Below are 24,820 nucleotides of genomic sequence, written 5' to 3'. Positions count from 1 at the left end.
TTCTGTAAGAGAAACTACAGTATTTCAGTGTTAAAATTAATGATTTATCTGACTGAGATATTTGTAGCCAGAGTAATAAATGTTTATCTGTGTGTGTACTCACACACATACAGATTTTATATATATATATATATATGTATAAAACATCTGTATATATCCATTGGTGATACAGAAATAGAGCAAATATGTCCTTGATGGAGGTAATCTTCCTAAGCTATTTCCTGACATGTTATATCAATTTCTGTTCTATTTAGTGAGACTCTGTCAGATCCTGTGTACTGTCTTTTTTCTAGTCTGTTTTCATATAGGCGAATATGAAGTTTACTATAAACTCTCTTATACTGACAGAAAAGGGGGAGAGGGTTGTGTGATTTGTAGTCAACAACAAGATCTATATATTAATTCTTAATTGAGAATTTAAAAAAATGCTAACATGGTCCTCTAAGTCTTATTTTTTCTTTCTAATTTACCTGACAAATAGATAATTCTAAATTGCTTGTAACTACAACCTCTTCAGCACTTTAGCAAGCAGGCAGTTTATATATGAATGCATCTAGCACAGCTGATGCATCCCTGTATTTACACAACCCTTGAAATTATATGTATTGGGTCGGATAAACAGGAGCTTGGCAAGAATTCTGCTCCATTAGTCTTAAAGTCAGTTTAACCTGCCAGCTAAATGAGGCACACAGCTGCAGTGGATCATTCAGGTAGGCAGAACTACCAGAAGATAACGTTGTTCTCAGCAATTAACCCTGTAGTGTGATGGCAGAAAGCATGACTGAGATGGCCCTAAGTGCTATTGCTTGTGACTATTACACAGGGATAAGTACAGAGTTTCTTTAACTATATATCCATTTAAACAAATAAAGACAGCAACAGGAAGAAATTAATAAAACCCTAGTCTAAGTTGCAGGCATCTGGGTCAGTAAATAAAAATTACAGTTTATAAAGAATAGGCAACTTTTACCATTAGCATTTTCTTGATTAGATGTGTGTATTTTTACAGATGTGCACATTTTAAAATGTCTTAGCAAATGGTGATGGAGCACCTTCATTACTGCTGGCAGATATATCCCTGTTGTGTATTTTACTTACCTTTCTCAGTGTATTGAAGCAATTTCAGTTTGATTCAGCAGGTCATTAGTCATTGAAGATTTGCTTTAATGGATGCCAGAGCATATTACTAGTTAGTCCACATGCCTGTCCCATTTCACAGCCCTGCCTTCATATCAGAAAGAAGGATGTTCATCTTCAAATACCATTGCAAGCATGCATGTACAGTATTAGTCAGGACTTAGGCATACGCAGAACAGAGGGGTAGAACACTCACAATGCCATTTGAGCTCCTTTTGAGCTCAGTTCTGGCACCCACTGCTATGTTTTGTCTGCTCCACAGCAAGCTGAAAAGCCTGGAATTGCTGTTGAGGATGTCAGTACAACGCCCTGACCATTCCCATATTGTGTGTACTGAGGAACACTGAGTTCCACATCCCAACTCAGCTTTGGGGGAATATGTGCCCTCACAGGGAAGGGTAATGAAGCTTGTGAAGGGTCTGGAACATGAATCCTGTGAGGAGCAGCTGAGGGAGCTGTAGGTGTTCAGTGGAGAAAAGAAAGCTCAGAGGAGACTTTACTGCTCTCTACAACTCCATGAAAGGTTGTGGCAAGGTGGGGGTCAGTCTCTTCTTGCAGACAAAGGGAAATAACCTCAAAGTGTGCCAGGAGATGTTTAGGCTGGGTATTAGGAAACATTACTTCACTGAAAGAATAGTTCAGCATTGGAACAGGCTCCCCAGAAGTGGAGAAGTCATCAGAAAACTAGTAGACATGGCACTTCATGATAGGGTTTAAAGGGCATAGTCGTATTCAGTCAAAAATTGTATTTGATGATCTTGGAGGTCTTTTCCAACATTAATAATTTGCTGATTCTGTGATTCTCCCTGCTTTGGTGAGGTTCCTGCCTCTAAATGCTTGGTGGTTGTTTTTTTTTCTGATACAGAGCAATACCCAAATTTAACTTAGAGATTCGCATGCAATTGAAAGACCTGTGGGGACCTTGTGAATGTCTGTCTTTTGCACTTTGGTGGTAATAACTCCCCATAGAGCATTAATCACAGATCCAGCTCTTAAGAAACATAAGGAGCTGCTGCTTTCCTCTGCTATTTCAACTTCAGTGTCGTGGAACTGAAACTTTATTTCTCTTCCTTGCCTGCAGATTCACTTGAGGCAGCCAGCAGCAGCCTGGCTGGTAAGGTGATTATCACCAACAGGAGGTGGTGCCATCACACAGTCTGGTTGACACCCTCCATCAGTTATCTCTCTATTGCCATTAACATTATCACTGTCATGAGCAGGGTTATCCTGTGGCCATAATCATAGGGCCTGTCATTCTGCTAATTAGGGTGCTGTCTTTGAGTACTTTTGGATGTATTTTGGTTCATTAGAAATGGGGCAGGTCACTGAGGGCTCTGAGAAAACCCTTTGGTCTCTAAGTGCTCTTGCCATCTTTTGATTAGGCTGTTAAAAGTAACAAGGAATCTGAAAACATAAATCCATCCCTGTTGCAGTTCCTTCAGTGTGCCCTGTAAAGCACTGTTTGAAGTTTGTAGAGTTGCTGGCTTACTGAGATTGCCTCATCTATGTGGCCATGCATAACATGAAAGAAAATATGCAGTCTTTAGGAAGGTGCAGCTTCTGAATTATTGTTATAGAGGGATAAAGTTTTAATTGGTGTAAGGTCAATAGCACAAGACACTACCAGAACTATGAACTTAAACTGCGTGTTTAATTGCTGGTTAATGATAGAAATTTAAATGAGCTAGAAGTGGTGATGCTGGTTTACTGTGGGATAACAGGTGTAACAAATGTAGGCATTCCTTTTTTCATGGCATTTTGCAGTTATTTGTTGCCAGCAATCAGGCTTGGAATTTCCTTGTTAATGAGGAATATGTTCTTATTGCTATTTGTTGACTCATGTTATGAAATGCTAACAGGTTGAGAGGTTCTTGTATTTGATTTTAAAATTAGTCAGCTCATCTGAGCATTAAAAAGCAAGAAATGCAAATAAATTCAGTGCAATGTCTTTGTCAAACTCACACTGAATGACAAGACAGGGTATATCATGACAGCAACTTTTCATCTGGAATAAGGAATACTGTGGTGACAATTGTTAAAAATTGAAAAGAGGAGTTATAAGGCAGACTCTCACTAGTTTTTCGAATTATTTGTGCAAATAATTATGGTTCTATATTTTTAAATTTGTTATAAATTGGCACACTTTGCAGACAGTACAACCAGAGAGACAGTTTTTGCTTTATATGATGTTTTTGTTGGCTTAGAAAACATCAAATTTGTTTTGTCAGAAGATGTTCATGATAGATACATAAAATATGTTGGTAAACACAAAGTGTTATTCAGCTGAATGGGTGGCTGTGTTTGTAAGAAATGGCCATTCACAGAAGTACACATAGGATGGGACAAAGGGCTGCCTGTAGTGTCATAGGAGAGCTCAGCAAATGCAATTGTTATGTATGGGTGTCCTACAGGGATTCCTGGTAGGACTTTCCTCCTCACAAAGCTGGGGCCAAGGTCAGGAATAATCATCTGTGGAACAGCAGCTGGCATTTAGAGGAAATGGTGAGACAGAGAGCATTTAACCATCTCCACTCCTCCCCACAGGCAGATGATATTTGCAGAATGGAGAAACTGAACTAGTGTGATGAATGTCACAGGAAAGCACTCTGGAGGTGGAGGGTGCTGAGGAAGTAAACTTACAGCTTTCACTGAAAATTCAGTGGTCAAGTTACAGCTTTGAGTATGCATCCTAACAGTTAAACATTTCTGCAAAATTTCAGACAAAACTCTTGACAGTGAGGTAAAATGCTTAAAATACAAATTAAATCCTCTCTATTCATGTCAGACTTGTCTTAAAAAACCTTTTCAAATGTCATTTAAATAAATCTGGCATTAGGCAAGCATTCTAATCCAGCTCCTCCTGTGAGGCAAGTTTAGCTTTGGCTTTACCCTAAGGGAAGCTATGGAAGGATAGAGCAGTGAAGGGCTCTAGGTAGGTGATGGTGTTCCACAGCATTGTCCCTTTTCTCTCAATTTTCCACTAACTTACAATTGAGTATGCAGTTCCCCTCAAGGCTTCCAGATTAAAATTTCTTCTAGAAAATATCTCCCTTGTCCTCATGATTACACGTGTAGGGTGTATTTTATGTCACGGGATTTCCTCTTAATGTAGATTTCAAGCACATAAGAAAAGTGTTTTATCTTTCAATGTTGAAAACTTGTAAGTTAGTATGTAGTAGTACATAGAAGTGTATGGAGACTTAAAAAATACCTTTTGGAATACAATGGGAGAGAAGGAGAGGTAAGAGAAAGAGGTAGAAGCAATTCCTGGAAACAACCTTTTGCTAAATTTTGCTTTCTGTGAGGTTTGGGAAGCCAGCTCGCTTTTATAAGCAGTGTTCTGATCTGGAGGGATTAGGTTTTGCTGCTCTGTGGTGTTAGACTTGATGAAACTGTATGGGAAGTCATGGTGCAGGTGGAGAATGGTGCTAATCCTTCTTGCCATAATGGTTTATATGACACTGAGCATGTAAAAGGCAGACAAATGGGTAGTAGAGTGTAAGAAATGCAGCATTTCCACTGGTCTAAGAGAGAGCTTTAATCCAAAAGGCTGATTCACACATGTTTTTTCCAGCCTTTTGAAATTTTCACGTGCCTAAGATATTTCTGCACTTGTGACAATGAATTGCTTTGCCCTCATTGATGCAGGAGCGTGAGTAATCTGCTGGGGAGCCATATGGTTCACATTTATTTTAATGTGTCTTTGACATCAGAGAATAGCTGAGACAGCAGAAGAAAGTGCTTATGTCTTGGAGTTCAGCCAGAACTGAGATCATTTAAGTTTCATAATCAAAGAACTACCAGTTTTCTGGGTAAAAAATGTTAGGAAAACATGATGAGCTTAAAATGTCATTCCTATCAGGATTGTATAAATTAGGAACCAGATTTTGCATTTGGTGGATGAATACAGCTTCAGCAAGGGCTTTTCTTAGGTGGAGGTTTCTGCCACAGGTTTCACTGCTGTAGCCCCCCTGCCCAGCTTGGAATGTGAGGATGTAGAAAGGCAAATGGGCAGTGCTGCTGCTTAGTGCCTCGTACATATGAGAGAGCAATTTGTTTCAGTCTGCCAGCATTACTGCTCTTGCTCACCTATTGCATCAGTTATAATATATTCATATAGAAATGAAACTTGGGTGATTCTTTTGGACAGCTAGTGGAAATACAGATTTTTTTTTTTTTTCCCCCTTTAGAAAATGACTTTTATGGGATTTGGGAGTTGGATGGGCCAAGTATGACATCTGTTACCAAGATACAAGAAATAAATGATGACTAAATATGAAAAAACCTGAATTTTTCAAATTTTCAGTAAATTTTGTGGGTGTATGCATATTCATGCTTTCTAATAGATCAGAACATGTGTATTTTGTGTGTTGTTCTGCTCTGTCTTGGCTTGGGCAGGGTCCTTATCAATGATTCCAGCAGATTTAACATACTGTGTAAGGTACAGTGCATGGGAAATAGCAAATGCCTCTGACTCTTGATAAGGTGGTAGTTTTATTTTTGTTGGCTTGAAGCAAAGGGTTTGAATCAGGTATTAAGGCACTTTGTCCCTGACATTGGAAAGTGTTCAACATTTCCATTCAATATCTAACAATATTTTTGAGCTCCCATCAAGGCAGCCCTCTGCTCAGAGATTTTTAGGAAGTGTAATAGGGCAAGAGCACAGTGCTTTGCAGTGCTGACTGTGCTTCTTTCTGTGTCCTTGGTAGCTGAGGTGGTCACAGTTCTCACATCTCCTCGCTGACATTCTAATCTGTGCTTCTGAGTAATCAAATGCAATCCTGTAAACTCCTGCAGCTCCTGACAGAGCTGTTCTTGTAAACAACATTCACATAAATATGAATATATTCTAACTCCTCCTGACAGCAGCATTCAGAAGATGACCATGGAGTTCACAGGCCTTAACTCTGCCTTTTAATGAGCTCTACCAAAGGAAAGGATGTATTCCAGAAAAACATTCTGAGGGTTCTGAATGTTTATACACATTTAATCACATAGTCATATAATTTGTCTGACTCAGAACTATAATGTTAATAAATGACAACACAAACTTTAATGAAATTTACAACAAATGCATGTCAGCTCTCATATTGTCTTCAATCTGAATTTACAGTGCTGCTGTCGGTGCAGTTAGCATATGTCAACATTTTCATGAAGTTCAGCTTAATTCTATTTTGACACAGTTTTAATCAGTGATATATCAAAAAAACCCCACAAACAAACAACTTTGATATGGCACTGACAATTCAATTACTGAAATTGATAAGAACTATAAATTTGAAGACATGTATTAGTGTGTTCTTTAAAACAGCCCATGACATCTGCAGTCTTAACTGAGAGACTGCTGACTGAAATTTTAGGCAAAAATGTGTGGCAATGCATGAAAATCATATTCTTTGATGCACACACAGCAAAAATGCACATACTGTAAAAGCTCATTCATGGTATCTAGTTGTTTATATCAGATGACTTTTTTTTTTTTTTTTTTTTTTCATCTGGGAGTAATTAGATCACAGACACTTCTGCTTGGCTTAATTTAGCTATTAATGTTAGTGTGTAGTGTGTGAATAAAACTTAAGGGTCATTTATTTATGTTTAACCAGTAGTATGAAAGTAGTATCTCTACCGTAAAGAGATTGATGGGCATGAAAAACAGAAATGCTTTTATTGCAGCATTTTTCATTCCTGACAGTAAAGCAGCCCTGTCAGGAGTTCCAGAGCTAAGATCTAAACCAGATAACTGTCAACACAGACCCTGTGTCATAGATACTCAGGTTTACAGATGAGGATTCAAAGGTTTGTGTGATTCTCTAACTTTTGAGATTTACAAGTGCAATTACCTTTGATTTCTTCATGAAACATGTGTGTGTGTTTTTTCAAGAGCAGATTTCCTTTTCTTTCCTTGAGTCTTTTACAATAGTTTTATTTCTCATTTCATTTGTCACTGGTTCATTTATTTGGTGGAAAAGCTGCCTGCCTTTCACTAGCTGTCAGTACTTATTCTGAAATAGAGGCATCATCCAGCTGAGATCCAAGTAACATGGATACTGTTATATCAGAAATTGGATACAACCCAGAATTGTTTAGATACCTCCTTCAGCAGAAAAAGGGATTTTTTAATATGCACTTTCTTATGTATTAGATCACATTGGCAGTGCAGGTTCTGATTTAGAGTATTTGCTTTTATGTTACATTGAAAGAGAAGGTCTCAGTATGAAAATCACCCCATCTTACAAATGCTGAAAAATAGGTTTCATTAAAGGTAGTTTTATTTTGGAATTGTGGTATATATGAAAAAGAACAGTACATTAAAACTGTATTAAATATCATGAAAAAATTGACACATCCCTATCAACTAGTCTGCTAATGAAGTACCCTCTTCCCTCACTGAAGCTTCCTGTAAACATTTTTTATAAGCTCTATTGATAGGAGGTTTGCTTGAACTTGGATGTAAGTTAAACATGCCTAATGAAATAGAATTTGTCTTTTGATTTCCCTTTGTACATCCTACACATTTTTTTGTAACACACTTTACTGGGAGCATGTGAGCAACAGCACATTTTATTTATCTGTTTTATATTTAAATCCAGCATACCTGCAGGAAGTCTCAAGTGCATGTTATTTATATAGCAAACCACATTTTTAGCAGCTTATTAGTACTTAGGAGAAGTAGTCCTGTTTCAGTGGGCCACAAAGAATTTTGTGGTCTGTAGGATGCACTGTAATTTGGATACAGGGCTTTATTTTCTAATATACTTGGTTTTCACACAGCTTGGTAGAGGGTGTTGGGGCCTTTGACATTTGTACTTCATGTAGAAGTTTGTGGATTTACATTTGTGGTGATTACCATTTCACAACATCATATCAGTAACAGAGACTGCAATATGCTTTACCTGTGACTATAAACCAGGCCTGTTACAAAACCAGGCCAAGTGCATCCCATCTCTAGAAATGGTGGAATTCTAGATTATCAGTGTACATCTTGTTGCTCTTACTGCTTTTATGGAATGATTCCAAGCCCTTCAAAAGTGGTCAGGCACCCTTTAATTCATTTTACTGCCTGAATTCTGTCAATGAAGTCTCTCATTCATACCTGCATACACCTGCAGTTGTTGCCTGTAAACTGCAAAGCAATGATTTATAAGCTGCATTCTGAACAACCTGTTGCTATTTTGCAACAAATCAAATAAATTGGACTGCTCATCTTAAGAGTCAAGGAGTGTCCCTTACCTTTCTCTGAGGTTTGTGTGTCTTTTTTATGTCCTCTAAAGGCATGCAGCTATTATCAGTGAGAAACAATAGATCAGTATCATGGGAATGAGTTGCTAAGTGTCTGTAGAACCAAATGAAGAATATTAAACAGTTAAAATTTGGCTTTTTTTTTTAAACAAGTTTAATATGTTACTCTATATGCTTATTAAAAAACCTGAGCACAGGTATGAGTGGAATCAGAAGAGTTAGAAAATACTAGGTTTAATTTTTTGTCAAAATTCTACACATCAGACTACACACACATATATTCAGTGGATGGGAGCAGAAGGAAGGATGAAGGTAAATAAAAACAAAGTGGGTCTGACTGCTAGTCAGAATTATTTCTATACCATTCAGTGGTGATGATGATGGTATGAATTTTTGAGACAGTAGGAAACACTAAGCTTTCTGCTTTTATAGCTTTTCCAATATCAATTTATCACAAATTAGATTATAGAATATACTGATCTCTGTCAGTGTGACCCAGTGCTGTAGCTATGTGGATATCTGCTGCCTTGTGCACCTTTGTTGGCAAGAAGAGGTGCAAGTCAGTGGATCACCATTTGTGTGGTGACACCCTAAGAGGTTTCTTTTGTTGGGATTTGGTTGCTTTCTCATTAAAAGAACAAAACATTTTTATGATGTGATGGGAAAGAAAAGCTTTCCTGTCCAAGTATTTCTGTTCTGGAGTAGACAATGGTGTTCATGGCTGTAATAGCTTGTAGTGGCTTCTAGGTTTGCATGTGTGGTAAATATTTCTAAGTTATCCTCTCGTTATTCTCACCTTGGGATATGGTGTCAGGTATTGTCACTTGTGCAGTTCCCTTTACCTTAACACATCTGCCTGACTGCAAGTCACCATTCCCACTGAGATCTGCCTCTGTTCCAGCATCTTCAATCCTGAAGAGGGAGAAGCGGAAGAGAACGAAGAATGTCCATTTTAACTGTGTCACTGTGTATTACTTCACGAGAAGGCAAGGCTTCACCAGTGTTCCCAGCCAAGGGGGCAGCACCCTGGGAATGTCCACGCGCCACAACAGCGTGCGCCAGTATACGCTGGGGGAGTTCGCCATGGAACAGGAGAGGCTGCACAGGGAGATGCTCAGGGAGCACCTAAGGGAGGAAAAACTCAACTCCCTAAAATTAAAGGTAAAGCTTGTCTAAGACTTTGATTTCTGCCCTAATTTAAATGAACAGTGTCAGAGCTAAACGGGCCCAAGGTGTGTGCGTTAATGCACTGTCACCTTCTGTGAGCTCCATTTTCAGATGAAAAAGATGTTTTCCTGGGGTTTTCTAATTTTACTGAAGATCCATTTTTGTTTGATTATACCAAGTGCTCCTGTAGTTGTCATTGCTGAGCTTTACAGGGGGGTTGTTGTTTACTCCCTGCTTTCTACAGAGAGAAAAATAAAAGCAGGGAGTGGTGGGAGTTACCCTTGAACAGGGTGTCCAGCATAAGCCTGGTTTGGGGTTTTTTCATAGCTAAATAGATTCTTAAATAAATTCATAAGGTTATAATATTTGAACTGTCATGGAACAAACATAAAACCACTCAGGACAAAGGCAAATCAAAGACAGCTATTTGGACAGGTTGGAAAAGCAAATGCTAGTAGAGTGTTAGTGACTTACCACTTGATGGAGGTTATACTTGTAACATCTCACATCACAGGATTTTCAGAGCATCAAGTGTGAATTGTGCTGTGTCACTAATGACTAGCTGTAGATCCCTTGGCTGACTTCCAGGAATCAGCTCAAAGAGGGGAATCCCCAGTGCAGTGAGTAAAGAGTAGTCAAGTACACAAATATTTCACTTTTCTTTTCTTAGCTAGAAAGTAAATCTAGAAAAATCACAGATCTTATTTAGCTTGAAAGAGTTTTAGCCTCTGCACTGGAGCTTGGCTCTTCATCCTTTCCTAACCCTCCTCTTGGCTGGCATGGATCTCCTTTCTTCATTAGCTTACTTCATTCAGTCTAGTCTGTTTTGGGGACACAGACCATTCTTTCTGCTCATTTTCCAAATACATGTTTTTTATATCTTTCCAGTCACTTGTTTGAGTGGATGATTATTAAGATTATTAAGTTTCTTCAAAATCTCTTCATAAGAATTCAGTGAATAAGGAGAGCTTTATTTGCATTCCTTATTTGCATCTTAAAATTTTTTACTAGAGTGAAATACTCCTGTTCATCTGGAGCATGTATAAAATCATAGGCAACAGAAAGCTTCCTGTTTTAACTAGTCCATTAACCTCAGTTTAGTTGCATCTCTGTTCATGTGCTTGGGTTAAAAAAAAAAAAAAAAGGAAATTTCAAACATGAAAAGAAAATCTAGGACTCACTGAATTAGTGAAGAGTCACTGTAAAGCACTGAGCATGTTTTGTTTGCTAAAGAAAACAGCCCTTGCTGATTTTTAATTACAGAAATGGAAGAGCTGCTTGGTCATTCACATAATTTCTAAATGAATAAAAAAGGAAATGTGACATTCTAAGGCGACAGTGTCAGCAGTTATGTCAGCAAAATTATTATTCATTTAATGAAAATGTGCTAATCAGGATTTACATAGAAAACTACAGTACATCACAGAAAAATTAAGAAAATGAGAAAATTGAGTAAAATGAAGTATACTAAGAAGTTTTTCTATTTGAAAACCATTATGTAAATAGAAAGTAACATTTTCAGTGTGGTTTTTAATTTCAGTTTCCTTGGGATTTTTTTTTGTGCATTGCAGTAAAATATTCAAATTGCTGTGTAGAAAGTATTTGCTCCTGTAGAACCTGTTTTGAAAAGATAAAAATACAGTAATATATTGAAACTGAGTTTCCATAATATTACATATTATTTATTGTTTTAGTTCCTTAAAGGAAAAGGTCATTTAAAAGCAGATGAAGACTGAAATCTTCAAGCTGCTTTGATGTAAACACTGCTGACAGGAGCATAAACACTTGTTAGCAGCAGAGTGTGAAAATTCTGGATGTAAAAGCCATCTTATCAAATGAAAGGTACAAGGTACATTTTAGAAAATATGAGTAAGCACAAAAACTTACTTAAGAGTCCTTATTGCTTACTCATAATGTCTTCTGAAATTAACATTATTAGCATGAGTGTAGTGATGTTAAGGCTCTCTGGTCAATGGACACAGTATGTTCCCTTTGTGGGAAGTTGCAAGGAATGACTTCCAAGTAGGGCAAACAGAGATGTCCATCCTGCGTTTTTCCTGTTTTACTGGGCGGGACTGAATTTCACCCAAAGGCTTCACATATTCATTGGCCTCTGTTCTGTGGTTATGGCATTAACCTTTAGATTTATTAGGAAATTTACCCATCTAGATTTCAAGTTTATTTCAGGGGAGCAATATTATGATAATCAAGAGAGCTTAATGTTCCCCTGAAGTTCTGGATTTTTTTTTTATTTTTATAATCTTCCTCCCTCTTTAGCTACCCAGTTAGTTTTTTGGGAAATGTTAAACTATTTCCTTTTATTAAATCATTTGTTCTTCATGTTGCAAAATAGAAGAAGAAAAAAAAATTAGAAGAGACAACAAGGAAATCACCCTGCAAAGGAGTCAGGAGCTGCAGTGCTTTTAAATGGCAGACTGCTGGCTGATGCCACGTGTTTGATGTTCCAGCCTGATGGATGCATGTGGCATTCAGCACATCTCTGGAGGCCAGTCCTTAATGCTCTACTGCTGTGGAGCAAAGTGGTTAAGATGTGCAGGAGGAGGAGGGGGGGAAATATGTGACAGGATTGGTATGGTTCTGTAGGTGCCTTTGTGTGCTGACCAGTTACAGCATTCTCCTCATGGGTAAGAATCCTAAAAGTTGTTTTTTATTAAATAGTAATTGAATACTATAGTAAACTAATTAAAGAAGCAGGGATTAGAATTTTTCTCCTTCCACAGTTTCAAACTTAGATTAAAGAACAGTGATCTGCTTAAGGAGTGGTTTGAGCCTTGTAAGAAATCAGATTTCTTAGGTAGGTCATTCCCCTATTACATATTAAACAAACAAAGAAATAAAAAAAATATGAATGCATTCTACTTAGTTTTACCTTGCCGATGTAAAATGAAAAGATATAACCAAGAGTGGTATTCTGGATTGAAACATTCAGGCTGAATTGTGTGTATGGTGAGGTATTAGCTTCAGGCAGCTAATTTAAGATGCATTTAATCCCTGTGTGGATTTACGTCTCTCTCTCTGTAGAATGTACAGGAAAAAGAATGAGTTCTAATGATGCTTTTCCTACCTAACTGGACTAATACATTGAAATACCTGGTGTAAATAATCTCCTCATTGTCCCAGGGCCAGGCAGAAATGTTTAGGTAGCCATTACCCCTCTTTTACCTGTTTAATGTGAAATGCATAGCAGAAAATGGGGTAGTACATAAAATGTACCATTTTACAAACCTGTGATGCATCATAATCTGAAGCCATGCCAGAAGGGATATTTAAGAATTTCAGAGAGCTCAGAGACAGGAATCTATTAAGGTCTCAAAAATTATCTTGTGAAACAATATAGACAAGACTAGAATTTCAGAAAGGCATGAGATCTAGCAGCTAATGGGAAATTTAAATTTAGGTAAATAAAGAACATATCATTTCTTACCTTCATTACAAACTCGCTATTAAAAAAGCGTGCTTAATTGATATGCTACATGTGAAATAAATGCCTGGTCACCCTATCTGTGATAATTTTCTGGAACTTTCTGCAGTCATGCAGCATTTTTACATACGGCTTTGTACATCACATATTGACATCTATGACATGACGTGTGTGTGAGTGTCGTTGAAGGACTTTGTTAATTGTTCTGTGCAACAGATGACAAAGAACGGTACGGTGGAATCTGAGGAAGCCAATACACTGACTCTGGATGACATTTCTGATGATGACATTGATCTAGACAACACTGAAGTAGATGAGTACTTCTTTCTCCAGCCCTTGCCTACAAAAAAGCGGCGGGCATTGCTGCGAGCTTCGGGAGTGAAGAAGATCGACGTGGAAGAAAAGCACGAGCTGCGAGCCATCCGCCTGTCCAGGGAGGACTGTGGCTGCGACTGCCGTGTGTTCTGTGACCCAGAAACTTGCACCTGCAGTCTTGCAGGCATAAAATGTCAGGTAAATGTCTACATTTGTGTCATTATTTAATGGTCTGGGGAGGGGGAAGGGGATGTGTCCATGCACACGTGTACTTTCTGTTCTTGAAGTTACAATTATTGGAAATTAGGTATTAGGCAATAATACTTGTGGATGTCCAACTATTTTTTAAGGCCCTGTTTTAAGGATATATAGAGGGCAATCAATACAATCTCCTAAAATATCTTTAGTATTATTTTAGGCACATACATGCCTTTGGGTGTTTTTTTGTTCTTACACAATCATTCTGCTCCTTGTACTCCTTTTAGGCCTTTATCTAAATAGGCAGATGCAGACAACAGAAAAAAAAATAGCTTACAGATTTGAGAAGGGATATTACCTTTTATTTTAGAAATCATTAGCAGACACTCCAAATGTGAATTATAGTCCAAACTCCATGGGAAACAATAAATGACGTTCTGCGATACTATCCTTTATGTAACATGCATGATAATTAAAATCTGTGCATGATTAATTTGCATGTAGGCAGTAAAAAGGTATCTGCTAATATAGCAGGGAAGTTTTTCCTCTGCAAATTGAAGAGGTATTTCATGTTGTACATTTACAGCTGTATGTGTCCCAGAATGTTCCCTGAAAGATATTTCTGCTAGTTCTGCTGAATTGCTGTTGTGCAGCTGAGTTTTCTTTCTGAATGCATTTTTCATCATCTCATAAATCCAAGCTAAACTTTCTCTGCTATTTTCAAGAATATATTTTCTTTGCTGTTCCTGTTTTCATCTCCACATGTGGAGAAGATGTACTGAATTGTGTTGCGTGGTTCTCCTGCACTTATTTGATGTTTTGGTGTTACAGTGCAGATGAAAGTCACAGACCTTAGGCTATCTAATCAAACTTGCCAACACATGGATTCGGTCACATTTTCAAAAATTTAAGATATTAGAAGTTCTGTGTCCAATCCGTTAAGCTTACAATATTGCATCTAGAATTGACTGGATTATCTTTGAAAATGCACTTGAGTTTTTGTTCCTGTTTTCTGAGATGTCCCAACTGGTAATTTTATAAGGGTTTGTGCACATCATTCATTTTGTTTCCATGAGTGTCTAGTTTCCATGATTTTTAGCAAATTTTAAGGTGTTTCTGGTAATGCTTTTGCCTGGATTTGAGCACAAAATGAAGTAAATCTGTAGCACATCTAGAAATTGAAAAACTACCTATTTTTTGTTCCACTGTGTAATACTTTCACTTATGGAACAGAGTAATTTTTCCCTTCTCTGCAGTCATGGAGCATGTCCAGGCCCCTTACTGTTCTCGCAGTACTGCTGAAGTACTCCAGTACTCAGTACTGCTAAAATACTGCTCAGTACTCCGGGGCTGACTCCCTTAATGATTGTTAGCTTTGACTAATTCTACCAGCATTTCTCAGGGTGAATCCCACTTCACCTTTGTATTTCTCTAGGCTGTCTCGGCTCTGTCATGTCACCAGGCTTTTGCTTCCTTGTTAACTGTATTCTCTTTTTCAAAAGGTGGATCGTATGTCTTTTCCATGCGGTTGCACTAAAGAAGGGTGTAGCAATACAGCAGGTAGAATCGAATTTAACCCCATCCGTGTACGGACTCACTTTTTGCACACGATAATGAAACTTGAATTGGAGAAAAATAGAGAGCAGCAAGTTCCAGCACTCAATGGCTGTCACTCTGAGATGAGTGCACACAGTAGTTCCATGAGTCCAGGACCCCATCCAGTTGAATATTCGATTGCAGAAAATTTTGAGATTGAAACTGAACCCCCAGCTACAGTTATGCATTCCCAGTCAGCCGAGGACTTGGACTGCCCAGGGGAAGAGGAGGAAGAGGAAGATGGGAGTAGCTTTTGTAGTGGAGTTACAGATTCTAGTACACAGAGTTTAGCCCCTAGTGAATCAGATGATGATGAAGAGGAGGAGGAAGATGAGGAGGAAGATGAGGAGGAAGAAAAAGCAGATGATTTTGTAGAAAGTATGAGCTCCCATGCTGATATGGTGTCTCTTCCTTCTGTCCTTTGCTACTCTGATGGAACTGCTGTGCATGAAAACCACTCTAAAAATGCCTCATACTATACTAACTCTTCAACTCTGTATTACCAAATAGAGAACCACGTTGCTGGCACTGCTAACCAGATTGGTGAGACTTACTCAGAAAGGGATGCTGTCAAGAATGGTAGTCTTTCTCTGGTGCCTTACAACATGACTTCAGAACAGTTTGTTGACTACACACGGCAATCAGAGGAAACTTTCAGCAGCCCTCATTACCCTTCTGCGAACCCCTCAGTGATTGTTTGCTGCTCATCCTCTGAAGGGGATGGCAGTGCTCCCTGTAACAGTTTATACACTGAGCACAGGCCGAGTCACCCGCCAGTGGAATTTCACTCATACTTGAAAGGTCCTTCTCACGATGGCTTTGTTTCAGCTTTGAATGGTGACAGTCATGTGCAAGAACACCCTGCAGAGAATTCACTAAACCTCCCAGAAAAAAGCAGACTGCACGAAGAGTGCATCAAATCACCAGTGGTAGAGACGGTGCCTGTTTAACATTAACATCAGTTTAGGACTGACTTTATGTGTTAAAATTCACTCCCATTGGATTTTCCTAGAAACTTACTTTTTTAAGAGGTAGAAAACACTTGGACTATAGTCAATGTTCCAGACACATTTTGTTTTCTCAAGCTACACTGGCAGTGGTATTGCACAAAACCAGTTCATGTAAAGATTTGAATGAAAATAATCAAGCCCTTTTTTTGATAAAAATTAAACAGATAAGTAAAAAACACACCCAACATTATTTCAAAGTAGCCTACCTGTGAACGTATGTGAAACCTGCCAAGCTATCTGAATCAAAGCTTCATGTTCTTGACTGTCGGGCCTGTGCAAGATTGTTAAAAATGATACTTTGAAATAATCATGTTTAGAGTACTAATTTTCAACATATCTGAAAAGATGGTAAGTTTAATATAAAAGTAACTGCTGTACAAAGAAAAAGTTTTAATTGTTCCGTACTGTATGTATTTTATTTATGGTAGTTTAAGATTCATGTTTTGATAAAAATGAACAGCATGTTCATTTGAGCAGAAGATCCGTAACTACTTATGAAGAGCATGTCCACTTTTCATCTGGAGTACCCTGTATTCTTCCTTATTTTTTCTTAATACCATTTCTGATAAATCATCTTGAAAAACATTTTTAGAGTGTACTATTTTCTCTTTTACTGTTTTTCACAAACAGAAGAGTCAAACGGGCATTTGCATCTTTTAGAAAGAGAAAGGTAGACAATCCTCCATTTAAAACTAAAATCAGTGTCATTCCAGAACTAGTACCCCCTCCCCAAAGAAAAACAATCTTGTATATAATGGCAAAGCAGTAGCTTAAGCTCACACAGCACCTTCAGCCCAGCCACCGTTCAGATATTTCGCACTTTAGTGCCACTCTGCAGTACTGCACCAACTGCGGGACCTGTGAACCTCTTGGAGAAATGCCATAGCTCCACACCCTGAGGCAACGTAACGTCTTAAAATCCACTCTAACAAAACCTGTACATTTTTCCTAAGCCAGTTTATGAATATGTCAGTATGCAGTTTATCAAAGCAGAGCCTTACTGATCATAGTTTAAATAAAGCATGGAAAAATGTGGAAGGGTCTAGATTGCCTAAATTTTTATTAAATACAAGACTGGCTTATGTGGACTTCTGATTGTATCTCAAATTTAGTACCATCTGGTCATATTCAGAAACAGTCCATTCACTGAGGAAAAATAGCTTCAGAAATTTTGTATCTGCAAAAGTCTGCAAGCAAAAGAACATGTGCATCATATGGATATCCATTACCTTGTGATCCACTTGTTTTTAAATGAAATGGGAATGAAAGTACCTTTAATTTATTAAACAGCCTTGCTTTTGTCTAGAAAAGGAGGCATAGGAACCAGCTTTTCTCTGCACTGGTAATTCTGCACTGCCTTATTTTTGTTTCAAAATCTAATCTTTTAATACTGAAATTTCATTTATTATACATCAAGTGGTTGAAATGTAGGCCTGTCTTGTTTGTCAAAATAAGGATCAGCATCTTAGTTTTTATCTGTGTCAAATCTAGATGGTTAACAGTGTGCATGTAAACACAGTGTAAATTTTATCTCTGTAACAGTGACTCTTCTGGTTAGAAGCTCTTTAAAACATCATGTACAGTACTCCAGTAGAAAAACTGCCGATGTAAAATACGCTTTTCAAGAAAAAGAGCTAACTTAATTGTTTTTATATGAAATCTGGGCAAAGTGATTTCTCATATTTATGCTAAATTAGCAAAATATTTTTACTCCATGTAGTAGCTGGAAAGGTTTTTTATTTACTTGTTTCCACAAGAAGTCCTACATGTTTTATATGACCTGCATTGAAAAGTCTAGTTCTCTAGGGACTGGATTCCAAACTTGAACGTATTCCATCTCCTGGGAAAGTGCACTCGTGTTGGTTATCTGGCTCAGCAATTCCACAGCCTCTGTTCCTCGCAGTCACAGACCACTCTAGTCTCTTTCTCTAAGCCTGAGTAGCCAGGTAAGTGCCTGTATTCTCCAATGCCATACAGCAAATGCCTATGATTGTTAAAGAGAAACGTGCTAGTCCTTAAAGTTCTGCACTTAGGAATAAATTACTCTGTTCAAGATATTCTAAGGGCAAATGTAACAAGTCTCTGTGTATATAGGGGCTTGCTTTAACAGCAGGCTTAAATTAGGCACTCTCCTTAACACCAGCACCAAAAGCACAAATCTCTTCTGCTTGAGCTGGGACAGTAGATGAGCATCAGTAGCAGCTCTTTAACTTCAGAGTGTGTGGGACAACCACACACACTTTACTGGGGTATTTCTCTCAGGGGAAAGTTAAATGAAATCTTTTGCTTTGTTATTCATGCCCTTACTGAGCAATAAGAAATTATTTTCTTGGCCCCTACACTTTCATGTGAAAAAATACATTTAATAATATCAGCAAGCACAGTAAGTGATTAACTTTATAAAATACTTTTCAGCTAACTTTAAATATTGAGGTGATGGTTATTTACAATTTCCATTGACACGGATTTCTCATCCCAGTCATCTGTAATATTAGCATCTGTAAAAACTTCTGAGTATTTGGATGTGTGTATTCCATGCTGTTGGGGTATCAAGGGTGAATACAGCAACATTCTCTAAAGCCTGCAGAGTAGGATAACAAGCAGTACCTTGTAAGAGAGAGGTAGAAGGAGCAGGGACTATATATAAAGCATTAGTGATACACTGTTTTCCCATGTTTGAAGTAGCTCATTCCTGGGAGTCTAAAAGTAAAATGTTCAGAAGAAATATTTAAGTTTAAAAAATATTTCTAATTGACTAGGTGGTGATAATGTAGTTAATAATACTTTTGATGCAATGTGGTATTATGTGATCAAGATTTGATCTGAAGATACAAAGAAAAGAAATCTTCAGTTCTTACAGCAAGTAAATCAAGTAAAGTCAAGTCTGTTTATAATTCATGGAGAGTTCCTGGTAGCTATTATTGATAATGCCACCAAGCCTTCTAACAGAGGTAAACTCATACTGAGGCAAAAACCCAGTAACCTCATTTTTTTTCAATATGGGTTAAACCTGTTGCCCAGCCAAATCCATGCTAGCAAATAACAAAGATAAAGCCTTTTCTAGCATGTGTAAGTTGACTAGAGTGAAAAAAAAACGTAGTTGAAACCCTGACCAAAAGAGTTAGGTTAATTCAGCTGAAACCTAGAGTAGGATATAGAGATCAGGTGAGACTCAAGTTTCCCATAACATGATTAAACTTTGATTTTTTTTTTTAGAACAAAAATCTATACTCTTTATTTAAGGAAAAGCAAGCTTCAGTCATGGGATGAAAACTATTTTAGTTATTTTCTGGGCTAGTATATAATAATATATGCTGTGTCCCATTTCCCAGCTGGTTAATATTCATGTTGATAATCAGTCCTTTCATTTTTGGGTAGGCTGTTTCTGTGTGATAAAAGTATTATGTTACTAAATGATAACCAGCAGTATCTGCTTCTGTATCAACACAGTGTGTTATTTGTGAAAATGTCTACTTTATTGATAGTCTTTATCAGCTTTATTTACAAGATAACTGGCTACTGATAAACACTCCTAAGAAGCCTAGTATAAATTTGTGATTATATTGCATTATTCACAAAAATTAGTCATGATGACAGCATTTCCCTTTATTGAAATAAACTGGAATTTTCACACAGACCATTACTGGAACAGCACCTAAAAGCAGATGCCTTTTTGCTTATAAGATGAGCTTCACCTCTCTTGGAAAAAGGTGCATTGTTAAATATATATAAAGCTTTAATTGCTGTTAGACATTAAATTAGAATTTTGTTGACACGATTACAGCAATTGCAATTGTTACTTAATAGCTATAACTCATGTCCATTGAAACATCCTTAAAATTAAAAGCTGGTCAGTAGAAGTTTCTATTATCCTTTGTTAAGCCACTAAGATGAGAAAATTCTAGATTTGTAAAGCTTTACAATTTTTCATTTACATAAGTTCCTGCTAGTGAATCATCATTGGAGTTGACATTTGTTTATTTTAAGGCTCTTGGTTCCACTCCATAGTAACTATCACTTGCTATAGATAAAGTTCAGCTGCTCCCCTGCTCTGTTAACAATGGGATCCTGCCTTTGGTCCAAGTGCTGCAGGATTCTTGTGTGGTATTGGTGGTGCTGTTACTCACTAGATTGGTCCCAGTCCAGATGCAGTTTCTCACCTGATCTGGCTGTTTTATTTTAGTAATAATAAACTAATAAAAATTATCATACTGCTTTTCCTGCCTCTTAGACAGTACCTTCACAAACACAGATGCTTTGTTAAAGATGGCATACATGTATTTGTATGCAAAACTGAGCATGTATAAAGGTTATTATTAGTTCAGGTGTTCCTGATAGAAATGTGATACACTGGATAGAGACTACTTGGCTCAGACAGAGGAGACTTTGTCCTGTTGTGTCATGGTGTTCTCTGCACTCTGGTTTTTAATGTACTTGGAGATACTGTGATAAAACATAATTCTATAGAACAGGTAAAATACCATTTTATTCTCATGTTGTGGCACTGTGACTGAATTTTTCTACTGCAGACTATGCCATTTTCCAAATGAAACCCAACTCAGAAGTGACCAGAAATTTTTCACTAACATGAAACACAGCTGAAATGAGCTCTCCTTTCCTGGACTGGATTAATGAGCAGAAGTTAAAAAGTAAATTTCACAATGAAAAATTAGAATAGAAGCTGTGTTGAATATACAACATTTACCTGTCTAGTGCTTAACATTTGAGCAGCAAGATTGTAGTTTTCCTGCAACACCATACTTGGCAGCAGCAGACAGTCTTACTCCTCTGCATATTGTCTTCTTTTTCCAGCTGAATTCTCTCAGTTGAAACTCCTTGTCTAGGCTGCCCCTGTAGCAATGCAGGTGTCCTTACTCAAACATAAGACAGACATATTACATCCTTTTAAAAGGCATTTGCTAAATATGGATCACACTGTTACAGTTCATGAGTTTTATAAACCAATGTTCATTGTGACGGTTTTGTTTCCTGAAACAGTCAGGAACAGAAGAGGATTATACAGGAAATCCTTACGCATTGGCGCTAGTTACACTTTCCCACTGAGACTAAAGAGTAATTCTATCATCTGCTTTATTATGGTTGCAGGACAGTTGATGTAAAATACTTTGAAAAGCAAGAATTAACTCAGAGAATATATTCTATAGAATTTATTTCTAAAATATTAAATCCGATTGCTATTTTTTTAAAATGGTAGAAAGCCGTTATTTTCAAAACAGAGTCTAGTTCACTTACGTGTTCCTTGGTATGAGAAATTTCAGCATTTGCCTTTTCAGTGTTTCAAGGTTTTTTTAATATTCTTAATTTTGCTATTCTCTGTATTCTTTGTCCATGTGCAAATTTTTGTCCATTTTCTCCAAGAAGTGTCAAATCCAAAGTACAAATGCTGTGAAGTAATGAAGTGCATTGTAAAGATGTCTGAGTGAACACACGCTTGAGTTCTTCACAAGTTCTTCCTTTTCACTGTCTCTTCCCTCCCCTAAATCCAAGGCAGCTTTTAATTTTATGGCTAATAAATGTACCAGAGTATTGTTTCCACTTAAGGAAGAAAGGTACATCATCTTTGAGGACTTTTCTGCTACCCTGATAGCTGATACCAAGAATTCTACTTTATATGAACATCCACTTTATGCAACACCTCTTTGCAGCCTTAGTATTTTCTTTTTAATCCCTTCCTTCCTTTCCTGTTGGTGTTTTGGAGGTCTGTTGTACATTAACACTTCCCATTAAAATTGAGCACAAGGGCACCTACTGTTCTTTTGCCCGAGAATGAGTTCTTGAAAAGCCAGGCTGGGTGAGGTTTTGAACAACATGATCTTGTGGGTGCCAGGGACAAGAGAGTTTGGAACTAGATGGTCTTTAAGGTCCCTTCCAAACCAGGCCATTCCGTGATTATAAGAGGTGAAATTTGTATTGCCCTGTTGCTGTCTTTAAGACAGACACCCACCCCTCAGAAGGTCCCACTCACTGGAGAACCATATTGCTGGTGCTCTGTGTTGCATTTTCTCAATTGAGATTATAGTCCTTCATCCAAGGCTGGGGGTGGAACAATAAAAAAAGGCAAAAGGTAGATTTTGTACTTTATTAACACAATTATTTTAATTTGGAGCTTAGCAATGGCACTTCTGTTTCATGAATGTCCAGTAAACCCAAGTCAAAAGTTTGTCTCTCATGTACTTTCTTCTCTAACTGTTCACTTTTCCAACAAATCATGAAGATTTTCTTCATAGGGAAAACGGTGAAAGATACAAATGCACATTATTGTTCTAATACAAGGATCAAGATAATTCTTTGTCTTCAAACACTTGAGTGAGTGCAGGGAGGATAGAAAGAACAATTTAGAGAAAAAGAAAGATGAAGGCAGGAGGCAGAATGATGACGATTCTTTTTCTTCTAAAATAAAGCACATTAAAAAAAAAAAAACCACAACAGAAGGAAAAAGACAAATAAGATCACTTCAGAGCAAGGATGGAAAAGTATATGGACATTCACTACAAGCTTGCCCATGTGAGAGATCATACTGTTGTTTCTGTTGTTTAATATATTGTAATCAGCATGAACTCAGTGGAAACAGAAAGTGACATTTTTTCCAGACCACAATTATACAGGTGGCCATTAAATAAAAGACTTATCCAAATGCATAGGGTAAAAAAAAACTATAAAGCAACACCCTAGAAGCATTGCTGCCATATCAGTCTTTGTTGATGGTAATTTTAAAGACAAGTTCAAAATCCTTTCAGTTAACTCTGCTCCCAGGCACTTTTCTCATATACCCAGTTTCTCAGCTAGCAGGAGATGCTAAAAGCAAAGACAAAATATCCTTTTATCAGCATTTTATCTTGGCATTTTCAAATGAGGCTTAGTACATTATAGCAGGTAATTATTTTAGGTTTCTCCATCTTAAACTTCTAAAATATGTTCTTAAGAATGAAATCTTAATTGGGTTGTATTGTGGATGAAGGTTAACCTTGCTGGGGTAATGGGGGAATCACTATAAAGAACCATTTGTGAGTCTCAGATATAGATTCAGCACCAATTTTCAGCTTCTTGAAAAGATGATCATGTGCACTGGCAGCTGCTTAATCTTAAAACCAGAAGCAAGCATGCTGGTTTTTTTCAAGCCATTTCACACAAATACCAACTTCAGGTCTCAAATGCCCATGTGAACGAGGCTTAGGAACTGGGCACTTCTTTAGTTGACTGATTGTAGGCACTTCTATGGAAATATGTCTGAAGTGTAGTTTGTGACATGTTTAAAAAGTGTTTGATGTAAAATAAGCGCTAGACATTTAACAGTGCAAAAATAGTCAAAATCTGTAGATTACAAAATGTTCCTAAGATCCTCAGCCTGTAATATTGTCTTAGTAAAGTTGATCTTTTAAGTTAAATTGCATTCTGGTGTAATAACCTCCTACAAATAAAATTATTAATACAAATGTACTGGTTAATACCTGTAAACATAAAACATGGCAGTTGGTTATTTTGATTTGTTTCAATCTACAACTTACAGAAATTTTGTAAAAAATACACAAACAGAAACAACACATTACCTTTTATACATTTAAAGGGTTTTAACAGACTGTATTAACATTCACACTGTCTAGTCCAACCCTGTCTTTTAGCAGGTTCATCTCTCTCTGTATACATATTTATACATATATATATATATATATCCCCACAAGACTATAAAATTGCTTTTGAAATTTGTGTTGGCAAGTGGTAAATTGTATACTGTGGCATAAACTCAGAAGCACTTAAGTTGATGGTATTTCAGACAGGTAATCCATTCAAATGGGACTAGTAAGAATGTGTAATTGCAGCCATTAGTTTAAAATTTGTACATTACTTCTAATGTTACTAATCTCTGAGAAAAATAATTACATTACATACTTAATATTTTCCATTACAGATGATCTTGCATACTAAAATTATGGAGGTCTCAACAGTTAAGCAAGATATTTAATTGGACTGCTGCTTTTAAACTGTTTGAAGAAGCAAAGGGAAAGTTCATCTTAAGATCTGTATATGGAAATAATTTTAAGCTTCATGAACTACACATTTCCTTAATTTCTTTTTTTTAAGCAAATTGTAACATCAAAGATGCCAAAGGGTAATATAAGCTACAATAATATTCAACAGAACTTAACATAGATCTTATGTTGTAATAATTTATTCAAATTAACTGTATTCTTCTGTATTTATATTTTCGGTATTTATTATGAATGATATGAAATTTGATGTATTTATTGTGGCTTATTACTGCAGTGTATATATTACAAAAATGAGCATTTTTAAGTCTTAACATTAGTTTTTTTGTTAATTAGTGGCACTTGTATCAGCTGTATTTTTATTATATATTGTACAATATATATATTGTCCATTTGTTTGCAATGAAGTAAACCAGGTTTCTACGTTACATCCTGGCTGCCAGTGCATTGTGTGTCTCATTTCTGCTACACAGTCACTATAAAGCCTCTCTCAGCCAAGAGAGCCAGAATTAGTACTGCACCTCCTCCCTGACACCTGCAGAGCCTCCAGAGGCACTGAAATTTCCAGCATTTCTCCCATTTCTGATAGTCTAATAGCATAAGGAGAAGCAGTTTGTGTGTTTTTGTTTCAAAATATTTGTATGCCAATTAAATAAACAGAAATGCCTTCTTAGGCAATATCCATTTGCCCTTTAATGACACTACTGTCT

The 24,820-nt window shown here is 37.1% G+C and overlaps 1 protein-coding gene across 5 annotated transcripts in view; it reads left to right on the top strand.

The window, feature by feature from the left end:
• CSRNP3 (cysteine and serine rich nuclear protein 3) overlaps positions 1-17,399 on the top strand; it is an 87,776-nt gene extending 70,377 nt beyond the window's left edge. For all 5 annotated transcript variants that reach the window (XM_079310632.1, XM_079310630.1, XM_079310631.1 and 2 more), the window contains 3 exons: positions 9,278-9,537; positions 13,202-13,498; positions 15,001-17,399. In XM_079310632.1, the coding sequence (XP_079166758.1) occupies positions 9,278-9,537; positions 13,202-13,498; positions 15,001-16,044 (1,601 nt within the window). In that variant the 3' untranslated portion in view covers positions 16,045-17,399. The remainder of the gene's footprint in view (positions 1-9,277; positions 9,538-13,201; positions 13,499-15,000) is intronic.
• The last annotated feature ends 7,421 nt before the right edge of the window (positions 17,400-24,820 follow it).

The sequence above is a fragment of the Erithacus rubecula genome (genome assembly GCF_903797595.1).
Source record: "Erithacus rubecula genome assembly, chromosome: 8".
Taxonomy (NCBI): domain Eukaryota; kingdom Metazoa; phylum Chordata; class Aves; order Passeriformes; family Muscicapidae; genus Erithacus; species Erithacus rubecula.
Note: the sequence above shows the minus strand (reverse complement) of the source record. Positions and strands in the feature narration are given on the sequence as shown.